The sequence below is a fragment of the Aquarana catesbeiana genome, linkage group LG08, assembly GCF_042186555.1.
Source record: "Aquarana catesbeiana isolate 2022-GZ linkage group LG08, ASM4218655v1, whole genome shotgun sequence".
NCBI lineage: Eukaryota > Metazoa > Chordata > Amphibia > Anura > Ranidae > Aquarana > Aquarana catesbeiana.
In genome coordinates, this window is record NC_133331.1 from 176,683,296 (window position 1) to 176,703,575 (window position 20,280).

The 20,280-nt window shown below is 41.8% G+C and overlaps 2 protein-coding genes across 2 annotated transcripts in view; one reads left to right on the plus strand and one right to left on the minus strand.

Annotated features, from left to right (window-relative positions):
- PCBD1 (pterin-4 alpha-carbinolamine dehydratase 1) overlaps nucleotides 1-10,851 on the plus strand; it is a 24,563-nt gene extending 13,712 nt beyond the window's left edge. The window contains exons 3-4 of the mRNA XM_073596708.1: nucleotides 994-1,074; nucleotides 6,460-10,851. Of these exons, the coding sequence (XP_073452809.1) occupies nucleotides 994-1,074; nucleotides 6,460-6,558 (180 nt within the window). The 3' untranslated portion in view covers nucleotides 6,559-10,851. The remainder of the gene's footprint in view (nucleotides 1-993; nucleotides 1,075-6,459) is intronic.
- Nucleotides 8,807-20,280, minus strand: part of SGPL1 (sphingosine-1-phosphate lyase 1) — a gene marked incomplete in the record, with an annotated part of 82,315 nt that continues 70,841 nt past the window's right edge. The window contains 1 exon segment of the mRNA XM_073596707.1: nucleotides 8,807-16,367. Within this exon segment, the coding sequence (XP_073452808.1) occupies nucleotides 16,227-16,367 (141 nt within the window).

Sequence of the window (20,280 nt, forward strand, 5' to 3'; positions counted from 1 at the left end):
TATGCCCGTCCTTTCCACCCAGATGCTCATTTCACAGAAGGCGGTACTACAGCGTCCATGAATGAAACACCATCTATGAATAGAGGGGGTGGGCCTTTCCTTCATCTGCCCCATCCTTCATTCATAGATGTGTGTGTTTATTTTTTTTTAGTGCAGCGGGTTGTAGAGCAAACCACCACATCACAATACCTTTGCAGTGAATACAACTCGGTACGTGACATTTCAATACAGTTGTGTGAAAAAAAGTAGAATGTGTAATATGTCAACGGCTGTGCGTTCAGCGTGGCTCGCTAGTATAAGCGGGCTCTAAGGGCTATTTATATATTCGGTGAGTTTGTGCAGCGCTTTATGTCTGTGACAAGCTTGCCATCAACGATCACTCTTCATTCACCTCTGGGGCTTAGGTACAAATTGCGATCACTATAAAATCTGATTATATGATTTAGCATGAGTTTGACCTGTAACTGCGACAAAATCTCCAGCTACTATAGCGATTACATTACTAGCTACAAATCAATTAATCACTGGCAGTATCGATTTGTAGCAGCGAAGAATTGCTGCTTCAGAATCACTCATCCTGCTCCTGCAAATTTTCTGGTCACTGTGATCAAAAATAAACATCGATTGAACCCCACTAACCATCAAGAAATCAAATGTTCTTAAAACAGAAGCTTAGAAGAAAATGCTATGAGTGTATAGCCAGCTTTACTTCGTAAAAGGAGGAAGTTGCTGACTTCAGTTATGGATATCTTCCAGTAGATTGTGTTAAAGTGGAACTAAGCCTGCCTATCCTTTACAGCCAATAAGCTGCCATATTAGCCTCTGGATCTGCAATTGCCATGGTGCTGCTTATGAGATCAGCTACGACACCAGCCATTTGATGTCTTGATAGTTAGCTTTGATAAAAGCTCTCTAATTTGGCTGTGGTTTTCATTGTACAGCTTGACTTAATACTGTATGTCCCAATGTACAATTCCTTTTATTTCATTGCAGGCCTTTGGATTTATGACCCGGATAGCACTACAGGCTGAAAAATTAGATCACCATCCGGAATGGTTTAATGTCTATAACAAGGTAAAGCAGTCAACACAAATGTATTAAAAAAATATGTTTCACTTCAATGCAAGTTTTCAATGTTAACCTCTTGTCATCTGCATAACGCAAGAAAAGTGGTCTTAAGGCCTGGTTCACACCTATGCAGGTTGCGGTTTGCGTTTTTCAATACACGCTTTTCATTGAAGTCTATGGAACCAAAAATCAGAAAAAAGTCCCTGGCCCCTTCCGTAAAATACACAGATGTGACCATGACCCATAGGAAGCAATGTTAAATGGACTGTAGTGTGTTTCTGCAAAACTGAAAACGCACAAAAAAAATGCATAGGTGTGAACCAGGCCTTAATGCCCTACTGTTGTCACACATACACAACAGCTTGAGGTTGTATGCTGAGGGTAGTTCCCACAGCTGTCAGTCACGGCTTCTGATCAGGGACTAGTGGGACGGGTCCCAGATCATGTGACTGTCAATCAGCAGGTGCTTGTGATGGAGCCGGGGAGCCGTGGGAAAGTGAGAGGAGTCTATACTATTAGGTGACATGACTGAACACTGACTCCTTCACTACAGGTGATGTAGTGATCAGGGAACCCTGCTGATAGATTACAGTATAATTTTTTATTGTGGGGGGGGGGGGGGGGGGGTTCTCCTGGTGTAATTGTGAGGGGGGGGTTGTCTCCTGGTACAGGATAGGGGGATAGGGGAGCCCCCTGCTCTCTCACCTCCCCCCCCCCTCTTAATTTATAAAAGGTGTTTGTCATATTTCAGGTTTTCAGTAAAAAATGTGCTGTCAGTGGATTTCCATGGTTTGTCAGTAAGAAAAAAACAAAAAAAACAAAAAACAGGCCCACTGCCTTCATAAAATGCCTCTGGTTGTGACAAAAAAGATGTCCACCATGTGGCAGCCATCTTTAAACCTGGAAGTGCTCAGTGCCTTCTAGGGAAAGAATCCATGAACTTCCATGCAGGCTATGCTGCAGTAGATACCGTATTTATCGATGTATATCACGCACCCCAATTTTAGGAGGGAAGTTTAAGGAAAAAAACTTACATTTTAAATAAAGAACTTTAAAGCAAAATTAAGGTCACAGCTCAACAATACATCCCGCTCAGTGCCCATCTGCAGCCTCACCTTTCCCATCATTGCAGCCTGTTTAGTGCCCATCTGCAGCCTCACCTTTCCCATCATTGCAGCCTGTTTAGTGCCCATCTGCAGCCTATAAATTGACCAACAATGCAGCCTGTTCAGTGCCCATCTGCAGCCTCACCTTTCCCATCATTGCAGCCTGTTTAGTGCCCATCTGCAGCCTATAAATTGACCAACAATGCAGCCTGTTCAGTGCCCATCTGCAGCCTCACCTTTCCCATCATTGCAGCCTCGCCAGTGTTGGATTATCCCTGCTGTCTCCGAGGGAAGAGGAGGAGCGAGTGCCGCTGAATTACACAGAGCCACGATCTCCTGTGTATCCGGCGCTCCATCACTCACAGCCACGCCTCCTGGCCCTGCTCATATGATAGACAGAACAGTGGCCCAATGCGGGGCCAGGAGGCATGGCTGTAAGTGATGGAGCACTAGTTACACAGGAGATTGTGGCTCTATGTAATTAAGTGGCGCTCGCTCCTCTTCCCTCAGAGACAGCAGGGATCCATGTATAACACACACCCACGATTTTCCCCTGATTTTAAGGGGAAAAAAGTGAGTGTTATACACTGATAAATATGGTATTTAAATGCCTCTTTAAATTGCCGAGCTGCAATTTGTAGTGGGGCTTTGGGTATGGCTTGAGTGTGGGCAGGGCCCCTATGATCTCCTATTGCCCAGGGCCCCCATGAGTTGTCAGTCCGCCCCTGGTGCTGCCCTAGTATGTTTGTTAGGATTTACATATATTTTGACACAGGACTAACAACGAATTTCTCTTATTAGTTCCCATTTGCTCTGTTATATCAAAACACTTGACCCTGCTATAAAACGTATTGGGCTCTTAGCTTCTTCTACTGGTTATGTTACAGAGATGAGAAGTGGGATGTGTTCTGTAGTTTTAACACACTCAGTGGTGTGGCTGGGGGGGTGGGGTATGCGGCCCGCACCCGAGTGACACCAGCCAGGTTGTGACACCAGGCTCAGACTAGTATCAGCACCGCAGCTCCCTCCTTCCCTTCTGGGATCTCCTCAGCTGCACATGATGTGCAGGGAGAGTGGGGGAGGAGGGAGTGAGGTGGAGAGGGTGCCCGGGATCTAATCGTCCCGCACGCTACAATCACACCTCTCCCTGCTGGCTGCACTCACTGCAGACCGGACTATAGCCAACTTCTCCTTGGCTCTGACGTTTCAAGTACACAAACAGGGAGGAAGAGCCAAGGAGGAGGAAGAGGGACACCACGCTACAGTATCTGCTGGGGGCTAAGGTACTGTATGTAAGAACAGAAATATTGCAGGGGAGGGGGACATGGTGATTTGGGGGGGGGGGGGCCATTGACAGGTAACATAACATAACATCTATGCTGCTAGGAGTGATTTTTTTTTTTTTTTTGGTGGCGGGCTTTGATTTGGGTTAGAACTAGTGCCAGAAGTAGGAGGGGGGGCAGATTTAAAGTTTGACCCCCCCAGCACAATTCCTCTTCCTTCCCAAAGCACGCCCTAGCACATATCCTCTAATCCCCCCACCCTCAATCAAAGATCCCATCTCTCCCAGCTCCATCCATTTCCCCAATTCTATCCCGGGTCCATCCACCCTTCTGATCCCATCCCACCTCAATCCACCACCCCCGATCCCAACCCGCCTCCATCCACCACCCTGATCCCATCCCGCCTCCATCCACCACCCTGATCCCATCCCGCCTCCATCCACCATCTGGCTCCATTCATCATCCCAATCCCATTTTGGCTCCATTCATCCCCCCTGGCTCCATTCACCCCCCCATCCCATCCTGGTTCCATCCGTCCCCCCATCCCGGCTCCGTCCATTGTAGCAGGTTAAAGGGGGGGATCCACTAGCCTGCTTAGTGCCAGATGGGGGGGGGGGGGTGACACCATTTCCGTGCCAAGTGACACCACTGAACACATTTCTTGTTCCAGGGTGACAACCATAGATACGGTACAGTGAGTGAGCGTTGTCAGCCTAGGACAAGAAGTCTGTTGTTGGGATCACTAGGCAAAAAATAAAGGGGAAAAAAGACTAAAAATGAATGCACATCAAAGGATGGGGAAGCTGCAATAACTTCCATTTTTGTTCTTGGGTTTAGATAATTTATTGTATTTCTGTGCAAATTTATCCTGTCTAATCTTCATCGTTCGGATAATAAAAAGGTTGCAGGGTACAGCATTTCATGATCTCACTCCATGTAACTGAACTCTTTACCTATTTCCTATGTTCAATTCAAGTACAGCAGCAACTTTACTGCAATTATTACCAGTAATTTAGCAGCAGAAACATTTGCTTTTACCTCTTGCATCGTAATAAATACATTTTGCTATGTTGTAAGGTCCTGTTCTCACCTGTGAGATTTAGCATGCATTGCCCAATGTTTGTTAATGCAACACAAGAGAATTGCCATTGTTTGCTATGCGGCCCAGTCACACCTCTGCTCTGCCATGTATCAGGTAAAATACTACCCGTGCTTTTTTTTTAGTGCATCAACGCAGCTCCCAGACTTCAATGGCAGCACAAGAAAAAACACATGAAAATGCAGATGCAAAGGGTGTGAACAAGTAATAAGTTAACTGTTCTGGTCTCCAGTTTGTATGAATGCACCCTTGAGTAACCAGGACTGACGATATATTGAAGGCTTCTGTTAACAGTACAGTTTTCCTTCCAGGAATCAATATTTAAAGTGGCTGTAAACCCCACACATGAAATATGAACAAAGCATAGCCCCCTATAGTGTGTGCTTGTCTCAGTCCAAAGCACCAAGTATCATTTCTGCCTGTTGCTTCATTCCTCTATCAATATATATCACTTCTGACAAGATTTCCTGACACCAAGAGAAAAATGGTGACAGGGGAGGAAGCTCCAGCTGATTGACAGCCTCAGCTTTGTTTCTGTGTGCAGGGGGTGTGTCTCTTCCCTCCAATAAGCTCCCAGACCTCTGCAGAGTGAAACTTCAACTCTCCCTGCCCCCCCTTTTTTTTCTGACTGCTCAGACAAGCTTATGAATTCAGTCCTTTGAACAGATGTGGATAATAATGTAGATAAACAGGTACAACTTATGGAGGAGGATTTATTTCCTCTCTGTATCACCTGAGGATAGTCCCTGCACTGGGTAGTTGGGAAGGGTTTATAAGCACTTTGAAATAAAAATAGGGAGTTGGGACTTTGAATGAGGCACATGGGTGCCTCCATCCCGGCTTGGATAAAAAAGAAAAAGGGGGGACTTGGGACTTTGAATGAAATGGTTGACTCATGTGGATGAATGAAATACAATTTATTAGAATAAGAGGTAAAAATTGCATGAGAATAGTATAATTTATATAAAATATATCAATGGATAAATGCCATATTCTATATAATTCATATAAAAAAAAAGATCAATGGATAAATGCCATAATCTATATACATATTCATGATATATATCTGGATACTATATTTATTAATAATTGTTATCTATTTAATTACTGCCAATGATTTATGAATTTACCTATTATATATTATCATGTGCTGAGTGTGTTATACACTATGAATTTGATGGTAACACAATCAGCACATGATAATATTATATAATAGGTAAAGTCATAAAGCATTGGCAGTAATTAAATAGATAACAATTATTAATAATAAATATAGTATCCAGATATATATCATGAATGTGTCATGAATATGTATATAGATTATGGCATTTATCCATTGCTTTTTTTTTTTATATAAATTATACTATTCTCATGCAATTTTTACCTCTTATTCTAATAAATTGTATTTCATTCATCCACATGAGTCAACCATTTCATTCAAAAGTCCAAAGTCCCCCCTTTTTCACGTTTACAAGCACTTTAATCTCATCTTTATGTAAATGCATATATGATAATTTTCACACTTTTGCATTCAGTGAGATCTGCACTGTAACCTTTAGCCTCCAATCACATTGGTGGGGATGATTTCAATAAACATTTGTGCATGAACTCCCACAAATGTATTTCAAATCGCCCCCCAAATTCAGCTGAACTCACACAATTTCAAACCCACCTTCAGTGTGAACAAGGGCTAAATTATGAATGTGACAGATAAGCATGTACCTTCTTCAACAGACATTTGCCTGCAGTGCTGTACCCAGGATCAAATACTTACTGTGTATATAGGAAAGTTATTGCTGATGTAATAGGATACTGTGTAGTATGTTTGCTTAATTATTAATACATGCAAATGCACAGTAAATTTTAGTATATTAATAACGTGTCCAATATGTTTTGTTTGTAGGTTCATATCACTTTGAGCACTCATGAATGTGGTGGTTTATCAGAAAGAGACATCAATCTGGCCAGCTTTATTGAACAGGTGGCCAATACCCTGTCCTAACAGTAGGTGGCAGCATTGCCATGCAGTCAGATGTCCAGATAATAAACTAGTCTGTTTTATTGGTGATGTGAATGATAGGAATGGTCATTTGTTTCCTGAACCTTCAGCTGTAAGCCTTCTCCAAGTAATTCAAAGAAAAGAAACAAGCGAGGGAAGAAACTCTGCCGTCGGCCTCCTGTCTTTACTCTAAATCCTTCTTGTACTCGATTCCTCCTTTGTAATAATTTCTTACAGTAGTTAAATGTTAGAATCCATCAACAGTATTAGACATTTTTTTTTTTTAGAATAAATTATGCCCTCTTGTTTTTATCCAATGTAATGTGAAAATTGATTTCATTCTGGGATTTGAACCAATGACTACAGTGCTGCAAGGCAGGAGTGCAACCACTAAGCCAATGCAAAACATTGCCATGGAACATAAAATAACATAACCTTCCAGGTGTAAGGCTGGCCATACACAGTTCAAATCTTGGCTGGGTTTGAACCATTCATGGGCAGGCTGAACGTACCATGTTGATCAAACAATCGACAGCCACAGTACAACCAGCCTGCCCGATTCTCTTTCGATTGATCACTCTCTGGCTAGGAGCCAATCAGCCTCCTCGTCATTCGTTCAGTGAAGGGAAGAGGAGATGGATTTATTACTTTTCTACAGAGTGCACTGCAGACACTTTTCCCCTTCAGGCACTCTGTGGCCGATTTACTAAATTATTTGAGAACGCTCACGCAGTAAAATGTGTGAATTTCACTTTAATTATCCAATCATGTGAAAACAAAAACCCTGTTTATTGCATCTGCACACAACTGGATAATTTAAATGAAAATGTCTACACAATAATTTGTGTGTATTCCCAAATCCTTTAGTAAATTAGCCCCACTGTCACCGACTGAAAGTATCGACAGAACAGTGCCATACAAAGAAAAAAAGGGAATATAGAGGTACTCTTAATGCATTTGGTTTAGAAAAAAGTTTGTTTACAGAGCTCAATGGCTCAAGCTGACATTTACATACTTAAAGCTGATGGCATCTAGTAAACCGTGCAGAGTGGACATGACTAAAAAAAGGAGAAAAAAAGTGTAATTTTGTAGCTGTATTACCACTTCCCATCCCACCCATAGTCAAATGACGTCTGCAGAGGGGATCTCACATCCCGGGCGGGCGTCATAGGATTTACTCAGCTTCCCTCCGGCATAGTGGGCGCACACGCCGCCAAGGAGCCTATGCTCGTGCCCGGCAGCCGCAATGTCTGCCGGGCACCCGCGATTGCTCATGACAGAGTAGGAATGTGGATCTGTGTGTAAACACATAGATCCACATCCTGTCAGGGGAGAGGAGACAGATAGTGTGTTCTTAGTATATAGGATTGGTCTCCTCCTCCAGTCAGTCCCATCCCCCCCACAGTTAGAACACACAGTCAGGGAACACATTTAACCCCTTGATCACCCCCTAGTGTTAACCCCTTCCCTGCCAGTGACATTTACACATTAATCAGTGGCTATTTATAGCACTGATCGTTGTATAAATGTCAATGGTTTAAAAAAAGTGTCTGATCTGTCCGCCGCAATGTTGCAGTCACGATAAAAATCACAGATCACCGCCATCATTAGTAAAAAAAAAAAAAAAAGATTGAAAAATAAAAATGCCATAAATCAATTACCTATTTTGTAGGCACTATAACTTTTGCGCAAACCAATCAATATACGCTTATTGTAAATTTTATTTTAAAAATTGGGGATAGTTATTATAGCAAAAAGTAAAAAATATAGTTTTTTTCAAAATTGTCGCTTTTTTTGGTTTATAGCGCAAAAAATAAAAATACGCATAGGTGATCAAATACCACCAAAAGAAAGCTCTATTTGTGTGAAAAAAAGATACATTTCATTTGGGTACAGTATTGCATGACCGCGCAATTGTCATTCAAAATGTTAAAGCACTGAAAATTGGCCTGGGCAGGAAGGGGGTACAAGTGCCCTCTATTGAAGTGAAGTGGTTAAAGAAAATATACACAAAACCATTATACATTCCAAGTCCAACAGAGCCTTGGTAAATGACTACAATGCTACCAGGCTGTATATACAGTAATAAAAGTGTAAAAGTACCCTGTCAGCACATTGGACAGATGAATGGCAAATTGGCTCTTGAAATTGGCTCTTCAGTGGTCCAATCCCCCCCCCCCCCCCCCCCGCAAACATCTACTTTCCTATATTAAATTCATCCATTTAACAAAGAAAAAACACGTCACAACTGTAAAGTAGTAATTTGAGACTTTATTCCAGGATCACATTACAATACAATTATCAGCCACCTACAAAGGTGATACAAGGCACTTTATTTAGTTCAGGTGTAAGTAGTTTTGCTGACTCCATAATATACATATTTTATTGCAAGAATGGGACTATACATGACTTTTGTGCACATGTGACTAGTTAACAGTACAAGTACATGGACAGTTATGTTTATTTGTGCTGCGAAAAGAATAATCCCTGAAATGGCACTTTCTAAAAAGAAAAGAAAATCCCTTACATTGGCTATAAACATCCATTACAGTGTCTGTTTGCCGTTTTAGCTCAGGAACAATATACACCTACAATAAATGCAAACTGGAATTCAGTAGCAAACAATTGTAATAAATCGAACTAAGGGGGGGTGACATACATTGGGGTTATTTACAAAAACTGAAGAGTGAAAATCTGGTGCAGATGTGCATAGAAACCAATCGGCTTCCAGGTTATATTTCCAAAGCCAACAAGCTGAAGTTAAGCTGGCCATACACGGTGCACAGGTTGCAGGAAAGAAATTTGCACCATTCCCCCAGTGCTGACAGGGGGAATCAGCAATGGTCCCCGCCCAGGGAGGACAATGATTATTGATAGCAGCTGCTAACGATAATCAAAATAGAATCTGGTAGGCTGGTTATACCCAATCAGCTTGGTACATTCAGCCTGCCCCATAACGATTCGAATCTCAGCCCGTTCCTGCTGAACCAGCCGAGATTCAAACCGTGTCTGGCCGGCCTTAGAAGCTGATTGGCTACCATGCACAGCTGCACCAGATTCTGAGTGCTCCAGTTTTAGTTAATGAACCCCATAGAATGGATGAAACAGACAGGTTTGCAGTACAAAATGCCCCTTCTAGCCAGCATAACCTTAATGGAAGATTTTCCATGAGGATACATTATAAATTGCTGGTTACAGCTCTTAGTTGAGGTGGTAGGTAAACATATATGGACAAAACACATATTGATGGCAGCTATGTCCCATCTGAGAATAACTATACAGCCAGTATTCAATCATTTATGGAGGATCAGACCCTCCGAAGAATTTATTTCCATCCATATAGCGGTTTTAAAGTGATATTAAAAGGCTTGGTATTTATTTTTTTTAAAATAACATGTTCTACTTACTGCCCTGTGCAGTAGTTCTGCACAGAGCAGCCCTGTTCCTCCTTGTGTCCCCTGCCAATGCTCCAGGCCCCTACCTCCTGCCAAGTGCCATGTGTCCATTCACACATGGAGCGCAGCTCAGCCACACGCCCAGCTCTCTCCTCATTGGCTCAGTGCCTGTGATTGACAGTAGCGAGAGCAAATGAGGAGGGAGAGAGCGAGGCTCTCATGCACATCTCTGGGTCAAGATGGGGCGCAGGTAAGTATTGGGGGAGCTGCACACAGGTTTATTACATTCATCCATAGAATGTATAAAAGGTAAAAATCCTTGAGATGGAAGCATAAGGCAGGTGATCACTGCAGTCACAAAAAAGGAATGTTGAATGCTTAACTATTTTCAACCTGTCCAAGGTCACTTGCAGTTGCTTCACTCCATATGAACTGTTGTATGAAGGTGCTAACATTTTTAAGAATGATGCGTATCATTGCTAAAAGCATTATCTACTTAGATCCAAACTACTGCCACAACAATGATCTTTTTTTTTTTCTTTTGGATATTGTAGGGAAAGGTTAGAACCTTTGTTGGATTTTAATTGCTTTCTGCGTCCCCACTGGGGAGATTTTTCCTCACTTCTTCTCTGTCTACATACAGGAAGTGATTACCATTACCTCTCAAACAGCAAGGGATTCCTGTTCCCTACCCTGCCCCCTCTGTATCCCTTTAGGAGAGATTTCCCATACTTCCCAGAACAGAAAGTCTCAACCCATCCAAACTAAAACACTTTGGCTGTAGTTGGGAATTCAATTGTTTCGAACAATCTCAAGGACATACAGGTCATAGAAGGTAAGTTTGTTGGATATTCACAGTGACTGGATATAAAAAAAAAAAAAAAAAAAAAACACAAACAAACTAACTATACTAGATTAGTCCATCATAAAATAAAAACCTATTTAAAAAAAAAAAGTTGGAAAAGAAAAACAGTTAGGCCATGTTAAAACGCTGACCACCGCATAGAAGGATATTAAGTGCACTTGCTAACACCTAGTGATGGTCGTCAATGCATGCCTGTATCGAATTCTGATGAACTATTAATAAATGACCAGTGCCTAGAATATGTGAGCATCGATGGTACTTTCCAGCAGGCAGGAGAAAATGCTTTTATTTTTATTAGTGGTTATTATGGCTTCATAATGGACACTATAGTTACAGATTTTGAACATTAGCATGCATTGGTAGGGAGTTTTATTCTCTATACAAAAAACAGAACTTTTGTACCCATATAAATAATCCTTTTCTATGCGTTCATTGGAAGACACAGCTCTGCTTCAGATAACCACCAGGTGGCGATATACCACAGTTGGTGACTGTCTGAAGCAGAACTATGCCTTCCAATGAACGAAAAAGAGTTAGGCGCCTTTCACGCGCAGGGCAGTTGGGGGACCGATGGAAGATCCATTTCCCATCCGTCTGGCAGATCGGATCAGAGGACAGGACAGTCGGATGTAAATGGACAGGCGATTCGTTTACTTCCGGCTGCCCATACAGAAGAGCAGGCTGTGTTCGCTCTGCATAAGCGGAAAGGACGTGGACCTGTCATCGCAGGTGGATCTGCTGGCGGGGAAGAGTGCCAGTGTGAAAGGGGCCATATTGTGGATTTCTTTCTTGGAACACTAATGTTCTAACTAATCAAACATCCATATGGGGTTCAGTCCATCTGAACACCCCAGAGTGGTACTGCAGCTCAGCATGTTATAGTGAGGGCCAAACACAGGTTTAAAGTCTGGTCCTGAGTGATTATAAGTATTGCTGAATTAGCTTTCACCTCGGCTGATCTAAGCCAGCATACTAAGCCATCTGAGGAAAGCGGAGAAAACAAACATTTAAAACTGGAAGGAGTCTATTCTTTTACAGAAAGTAAAAAACCACCTTGGGGGTCTCATGCACAACGGAACATTCCTTCCCACAAAAGTAAAACTGGCACATTTTGGTGCCCAGGAGACCTTGGTGCCGCATAAATTGGTGGATGTGGACAGATTCAAGTCCCAAACAGTCTGTATTCAGGGACTCGTGTCTGAACGCATGTGTCACTTTATGCAAGTAGTGGTACACATCAGTGTACAACCACCTACAATCGTTCATCTACAGGCGGCTGTATGCAACACCTGGGGCTCCCAGGCAACAACTAATGCCAGTCTGTTTATACTGGAAAGAGGAATGTGCCCGCACTTCTGTAAGTTTCCAGTGATATAAGTAGGTACAAAAAGAAAAAATAGGCAATAGTCTAAACTTCACTAATAACTAGGTACAAAATGCCCATTTCAGTGGTCGTTTGTTCAGTGTACAGGAGATCAAATAAAGTATAAAGCAGGGGTGCCTGAAATTGGTCACCTGAAGGATAACTGCATTAAACAACACATTTTGATACATTATCATGTGAAGTGTGTGTACTGCATTAGGACCGGGCATATCTCATGAAGCAGAAATTCTAATTTAGAATGGGACAGTCTGAAGCATCTTCAGCCTTAAGCTGGCCATACACAGATGGAGGAAAATCAACAGAGAAGATCAACAGATTCCTCTATTCTGGGCTGCCAGCTATTGTGTTCAAGCAGCTGCAGCTCCCTGACTACCCAAACAGTGAATGCATCTGATTGTACGCAGCCACTGCTCAGCCAATAATTTTCCACTTTACTTTGATTACTCACTTGAGTTTTGTTGAACCAGGTGGTGCTGACCAGGAGACCCACAGCTCAAATTCTGACGGCAATTGTTCAAAATCAGACCAGTTTAGCAACCAGAAAGTGTCTCTCAGCTCCTTAACGCTGCCAGATCCCAGAGTACAGCTGGATACGGGGAGGTGAGGTCAGCGATGTGCTGTGTATTCATCTCTCTGTGTATGCTGGAGGAAGATAGATGTAAGGAAATATGCAAAGCCACTTCCTTCTTTATCAATGAAAAGAACCCCCACAAGCCAGATTTTCTGAGGTATGTGCTGAGCAATTGCCCTAATCCTGTACATCGGTTATATCTCAAAACAGTATATTGTCTATGTACAACTGCAGTTATCATTTAGATGAAATCATAAAGAAAGCAGGATTGACTGACAAGTCCAACCTGCAGTGTATGACTAGACTACAGACCAGCTGTTAATAGTCATGTTTCAGGCACTGGGGGAGGACTTGGATACACAGCCTAGACATATTTTAGACCAGGAGTGTGATAACAAATGAATAGCAGGCAAGATAAACAATGTCATAAATCTTCTTCTAAAGTAGCCATATGCTTGAAGTGGAGATACAACTTACCAGCACTGGATAAGCTGAAATGTGGCCATTTTATAGAATGTTACCTTACAAAAAACATTGTATTCATCAAACTGTATAGGGAACAAAGTGATGTTTGTTTAGAGGCTGAAGCTTCATTAGTTGTTCCCATCCAGGCAGAAACTAACTGGAAGATAATTAAAGGTCAGAGTTGTGTTCTATGCATTGTGGGTAAGTGTCAGAGGGCTGGTTCTCAGCCATCTTTCTGGGTGTAGATAGTAAGTTTGCTGCACTCTCTCTCCTGTATTGTTCCCTGTTGCAGCATCACTTTTCCTACCTCGCAGAGAATGCCACAGAAGTGCCCATCAATTGGTTCCAGCAGGAAGTGAGAGACTCCATAAGGAGGTGGGTAGGAACCATGCAAGAATATTCCTCTATAGACACCCCTGTATACAAGAAACTTGTGAATGACTCAAAGCACCATCATCCACTCATTGCACAACCTCTTATTTGGTGGACTGGTAAGATTTCACCAGCATTTAAACTTGATAACAAGAATTAAAGGTTCCTGAATATAGAGATGTTATCACCATTATGACTTTATTCCTGTAATAAAAGCTACTACAGCTAGAAATACTGAACACAAAATTACCTCCTATCATTACCCTGATTATTATTGACAGAAATAAAAGGTTACACATATTTGGCTTCCCCCAATACTGGAACATGTTAATTATTAACAATCAAATGCAAGAACCTGATTAAAATCTGATGAGAAATTATAATAAATATGGCTTTTATTATCATTTCTTTACAAGGCAAGAAGATCGAAACACTTAAAAGTGTCACTAAAACCACATCATTAAAACCGATCAATAAATGGTGCATTACAGGCTGTTCAGACTCACTCACTATGGGATTCATTTTCTGACAAAAACTTGATCTGCTGTTCTCTAACCCCCTTCTGTCATGTCCCCAATTCAGCTGAGGATTTTGAAGAGCAGTGTTGGCAGTTCTGCACATGCTCAGCTTAAAATGAGTTTCTATGCTGAGTATTTCCTCCCTATCACATCTGAGCAGCCCATGTATCTATAGAGTCACACATGTGGGCGTATACACAGTGGTAAATGACAGCCCACTCCCTCCCTCCTCCATGCCTACTAACCAGCTAAACACAATGGGGGTGGAATATTACATTTAGATTGATGGAAGCTTCACCTCCCTCTTATTCTAAGACACAGGCTGAAGGAGCCTGTGACTGGCTGAAATACGCCCACACCATGTTATTGCCAAAAAATAAAGATTTGATTTCAAATATATAACTTGTATGACAATTTAAAACAGTTTATTATTATTAATTTTTACTCGGTATTCCAAAGGCTGTTTTTTTTATTTTGAACATGTGACCAGCGACAGAGGACTAGAAGCTCCTCCTGCTTGCATTTCCCTGCAGACAGACTGAGAAAGATCTGGGTCATGTGATCTCTGTATATCGATTAGGAAAAAAGTACTTTGATGTTTTGTTTTTTTTATTAACATAATTACAGTGCCATCATCCACATACAGAAATAGAAGAGACAATGTAAATTAAACAGTATGCATTCAGCATCACTTTGACAACCATTGTCAGCTCTCAGCCAAACACCTTTTTTTTTTTTTTTTTAAACGAGTTGTGCCAAACACACCAATTGTCATGGCACTGGCATTATCTGTCAGCTGATGGGCAGACATGCTGTTATCCAGACATGGAACCGCCATTCATTGCAATCAAGGAGAGGTCGACTGACAGCCAAAAGGCAGTAGTCAAAGTCAGCCCAGAACTATGGCTGTGAATATCTCCTTGTGAGAAGGGTCTTGGGCAAATGTCAGACAAAAACTTTCAGCATTGTATCTGACAATGGAAACGTTTTCAGCAGCATGTGAGTGTGAGCTCTGTGGCCCATCCACAGCAGACACTACTACTTCCTTGTTGAGCAGGTGGTGCAGATAGGAAACCCATAACTTGAATTTCAGCTGATTCAGCAGAAACGGACACAATTTGAGCCATGTATAACCAACTAAGAGTTGATGTAGAATAGTTTTCAGCTTGTATTTTCCCCAGCACACTCAGTATACTAGGAATTAAACTATAACATTTGTTAGATTTTAAGCGCTAGCTTTCTTAATTTAGATCTAAACCTTAACTGAATGTCATTTATATTACTATAATATCCCTCTGTTTTGTCATCGTTTTTACATCTCATTATATGCTGATCTTCTCCAGTCTTTTTTCAGAGACTTCTTGCTCACATGCATAAGCCCTAGCGTTGGCTACACAATGGGCAGGCCATGCCTGTGCAACAAGTGTCAGCATAGTCACATATAGTCCCGTGTGGAAGCACATGTAACGGGGCAAAAATGCTGAAGAGCATTGAGATACAGAAGGAGAGCATTGTTACCCTATAACAGGAAGTGCCTGAACAAAAAAAACTAATGGCAGGATTACCAGGTACTATTCTAATGGAAGCTGAAGATGTAAAAAGATTAGAACCAACTTTTTAAATTACACCAACATGGTAAAGCTTTTATGAAATTTGAATGAATGGGATTAGATCTACTTTGCCTATCATCAGCCTAATGTTAATTCAACAAGACTAAACGTAAACAAAACTCAAATAGCCTATAACACGTATAACAGGGTGGTTTGTCTACAAGAACAATGACAAACAGAAGCAGGTCAGATCTGTACACGGTAACAGAGCAAATATGCACTCATACAAGAATGAAATGTGCAATAATGATTTTCTACAGTTATTACATAGCACTTATTCACTAAATAAATTACGCATGTTTACCCTGAATTAGGAAAAAATAAGGAACAAGTAGTACCTTGCATACTGGGCATACAAAAATGATCAAAAAATACCTGTTCCTTAAAAGGCTTTAAAAGTAAATGTAATAAAAAGCAGTCTATGTGCCATCCTGCTGTGTTGGCTCCGTGGAACCGTTTTGTAGAGTACCGCCCACAGAAAGTAGTGCTGGTTATTGGTGCCCAGGTGAACCGTTTATCTGCTTGGCACTGGAAGGCATTTCAGTGAGATACAGGCAGTCCAGGAAGGCTTTGGAAATCTCCAGCACCATAGACCTGTCGGGTATTGTTTGTGCCATCCCGTATATGGCACCCTGTAAACAAAAAACACAAGCAAATATTACAGCAAACTCAGGTAAATATTCCTAGGCGCAATTAAAGCGTTTGTAAAGGTGTTTTTTTTTTTTTTTTAAAATAACAAACATGTTATACTTACCTTCACTGTGCAGCTCGTTCTGCACAGAGTGGCCCCGAACCTCGTCTTCTGGGGTCCCTCGGCGGCTGTTTCAGCTCCTCCCCGCAAGCATTCACCACCTTAATGCGAGCTCCCTCGCACGGTGGTGAGTGCTTGCGGGCGCGCTCCCGTGATACAGCCGGCGGCTATAGCCGCTCACTGTATCACTCGGCCCCGCCCCCCGGCGCGCCGCGTCATCGGATGTGATTGACAGCAGCGCGAGCCAATGGCTGCGCTGCTTTCAATCCATCCACTGCAGCCAATCAGCGGCCAGGGTGAGCGGAGGAACAGATGTCGGGAACGCGAAGCTGACTTTCGAGGCGTCAGGTAAGTAAAACGGGGGGGCTGGGGGCGGCGGTTCTGTCAGAAGTTTTTTCACCTTAATGCATAGAATGCATTAAGGTGAAAAAATTTTTACCTTTACAACCCCTTTAACAACTAAATGCCTTAACCCTAAAATGGCTTACTTTGCCAAATGAAAACAAGCTCTCAACTATGTAATACTGTAATCACCGTGAGATCATTGCTAAAGAACATGTGTTTAGTTGTACGATTATTAATTCTAATGGTACTTAAAATGCAGCTATCATTTTGTAAGAGACAACAAAATGCCAAGAAAAAGGAAGGAAGGCACAGACTTGGATAGAGCCCCTTCAAGCCCTGCCTGTCCATTCTATTTAAGAATAAGTTCACTTTTCTAAAAAAAAAAAATTATTAATATATATATATATATATATATATATATATATATATATATATATATATATATATATATATATATATATATATATATATATATATATATATACACATATACACACACATATTATATATATATATATATATATATATATATATATATATATATATATATATATACACACATATATACACACACACACACATATATATATATATATATACATAATATACATACATACATATACACACACATAGTGGGGACGGAAAGTATTCAGACCCCCTTAAATTTTTCACTCTTTGTTATATTGCAGCCATTTGCTAAAATAATTTAAGTAATTTTTTTTTCCTCATTAATGTACACACAGCACCCCATATTGACAGAAAAACACAGAATTGTTGACATTTTTGCAGATTTATTAAAAAAGAAAAACTGAAATATCACATGGTCCTAAGTATTCAGACCCTTTGCTCAGTATTTGGTAGAAGCACCCTTTTGATTTAATACAGCCATGAGTCTTTTTGGGAAAGATGCAACAAGTTTTTCACACCTGGATTTGGGAATCCTCTGTCACTCCTCCTTGCAGATCCTCTCCAGTTCTGTCAGGTTGGATGGTAAACGTTGGTGGACAGCCATTCTTAGGTCTCTCCAGAGATGCTCAATTGGGTTTAAGTCAGGGCTCTGGCTGGGCCATTCAAGAACAGTCACGGAGTTGTTGTGAAGCCACTCCTTCATTATTTTAGCTGTGTTCTTAGGGTCATTGTTTTGTTGGAAGGTAAACCTTCGGCCCAGTCTGAGGTCCTGAGCACTCTCGAGAAGGTTTTCATCCAGGATATCCCTGTACTTGGCCGCATTCATCTTTCCCTCGATTGCAACCAGTCGCCTGTCCCTGCAGCTGAAAAACACCCCTACAGCATGATGCTGCCACCACCATGCTTCACTGTTGGGACTGTATTGGACAGGTGATGAGCAGTTCCTGGTTTTCTCCACACATAGCGCTTAAAATCAAGGCCAAAAGTTCTATCTTGGTCTCATCAGACCAAAGAATCTTATTTCTCACCATCTTGGAGTCCTTCAGGTGTTTTTTAGCAAACTCCATGCGGGCATTCATGTGTCTTGCACTGAGGAGAGGCTTCCGTCGGGCCACTCTGCCATAAAGCCCCGACTGGTGGAGGGCTGCAGTGATGGTTGACTTTTTACGACTTTCTCCCATCTCCATCTCTGGAGCTCAGCCACAGTGATCTTTGGGTTCTTCTTTACCTCTCTCACCAAGGCTCCCCCTATAGCTCAGTTTGGCCGGACGGCCAGCTCTAGGAAGGTTTCTGGTCATCCCAAACGTCTTCCGTTTAAGGATTATGGAGGCCACTGTGCTCTTAGGAACCTTAAGTGCAGCAGAAATTTTTTTTGTAACCTTGGCTAGATCTGTGCCTTGCCACAATTCTGTCTCTGAGTTCTTCAGGCAGTTTCTTTGACCTCATGATTCTCATTTGCTCTGACATGCACTGTGAGCTGTAAGGTCTTATATAGACAGGTGTGTGGCTTTCCTAATCAAGTCCAATCAGTATAATCAAACACAGCTGGACTCAAATGAACGCGTAGAACCATCTCAAGGATGATCAGAAGAAATGGACAGCACCTGAGTTAAATATATGAGTGTCACAGCAAAGGGTCTGATTACTTAGGACCATGTGATATTTCAGTTTTTCTTTTTTAATTTATTTATTTATTTTATTTTATTTATTTCAGGTACTTATATAGCGCCGTCAATTTACGCAGCGCTTTACATATACATTGTACATTCACATCAGTCCCTACCCTCAAGGAGCTTACAATCTACAGTCCCTAACTCACATTCATACATACTAGGGACAATTTAGACAGGATCCAATTAACCTATCAGCATGTCTTTGGAGTGTGGGAGGAAACCGGAGTACCCGGAGGAAACCCACACAGGCACAGGGAGAACATGCAAACTCCAGGCAGGTAGTGTTGTGGATGGGATTTGAACCAGCGACCCTTCTTACTGCTAGGCGAAAGTGCTATCCACTGCACCACTGTGCCGCCCTTTTTTAATAAATCTGCAAAAATGTCAACAATTCTGTGTTTTTCTGTCAATATGGGGTGCTGTGTGTACATTAACGAGGAAAAAAAAATTAACTTAAATGATTTTAGCAAATGGCTGCAATATAACAGAGTGAAAAATTTAAGGGCGTCTGAATAATTTCCGTCCCCACTGTGTGTATGTGTATATATATATATATATATATATATATATATAATTTTTTGCAGCTTTTTTTATTTATTTTTTTAGGAGCCTGTAAAGCATTGCACCTGCGATCAGCAGATCACGGTTGCAATCTCAGGCTCCTGCAGACTGTCAGTGTAGCTGTCTGCCCATACCTCATATCGGCAGGCAGTTACTGAATAACTGGAAGAATCAAGCACCCTGGTAGTTCATCGAGAAGCCATCAACCGCAAAGCCTGTCTGTACTTGAAGTCCATTCATTCACAGAACTCTGGGCAGAGCCCCGGACAGCCACATTCTTTTCAAATTGTGACAACGGGTGCGGGGAGAAGATCCCCAGACCGCTGTCACAATTAGAAGGGGGATCAGGGAGAGGCTGCAGGAACAGGTTACATGCATTGGGTGTAATGATACAGCCTACCAATGGAGCACAGGGGGGCACCATCTGCTGGGACAGCAGAGGATTGGTCAAGTGAAACTGTGCCCCTAGAGTTAGTTTCTTTTTTTTATTAAAAATGAAAGAAAAAGTTTGGTTCCGCCTCCCATGCAGATTACTCGCAAATAACCATAAATGTGCACTGTGCTCCCTATGCCTCCTGGGATATTTCATGCACAAAAGGAGGAGGGAGCAGGCCTAGCAACATGTCATCATAAGGCCCGTCGGCTAAGCCCAGAAGAGCAGTAGATGAAGAGAAGAGGATCTTAGCAGGACAATGCTGGATCTGAACTGGGCAAAACCTGCCACCTGGTAAGCAGGTGAGGGGGAGTTGAGGATGGAGATTTGCTTAAAGCGGAGTTCCACCCAAAAGTGGAACTTCCGCTTTAAGC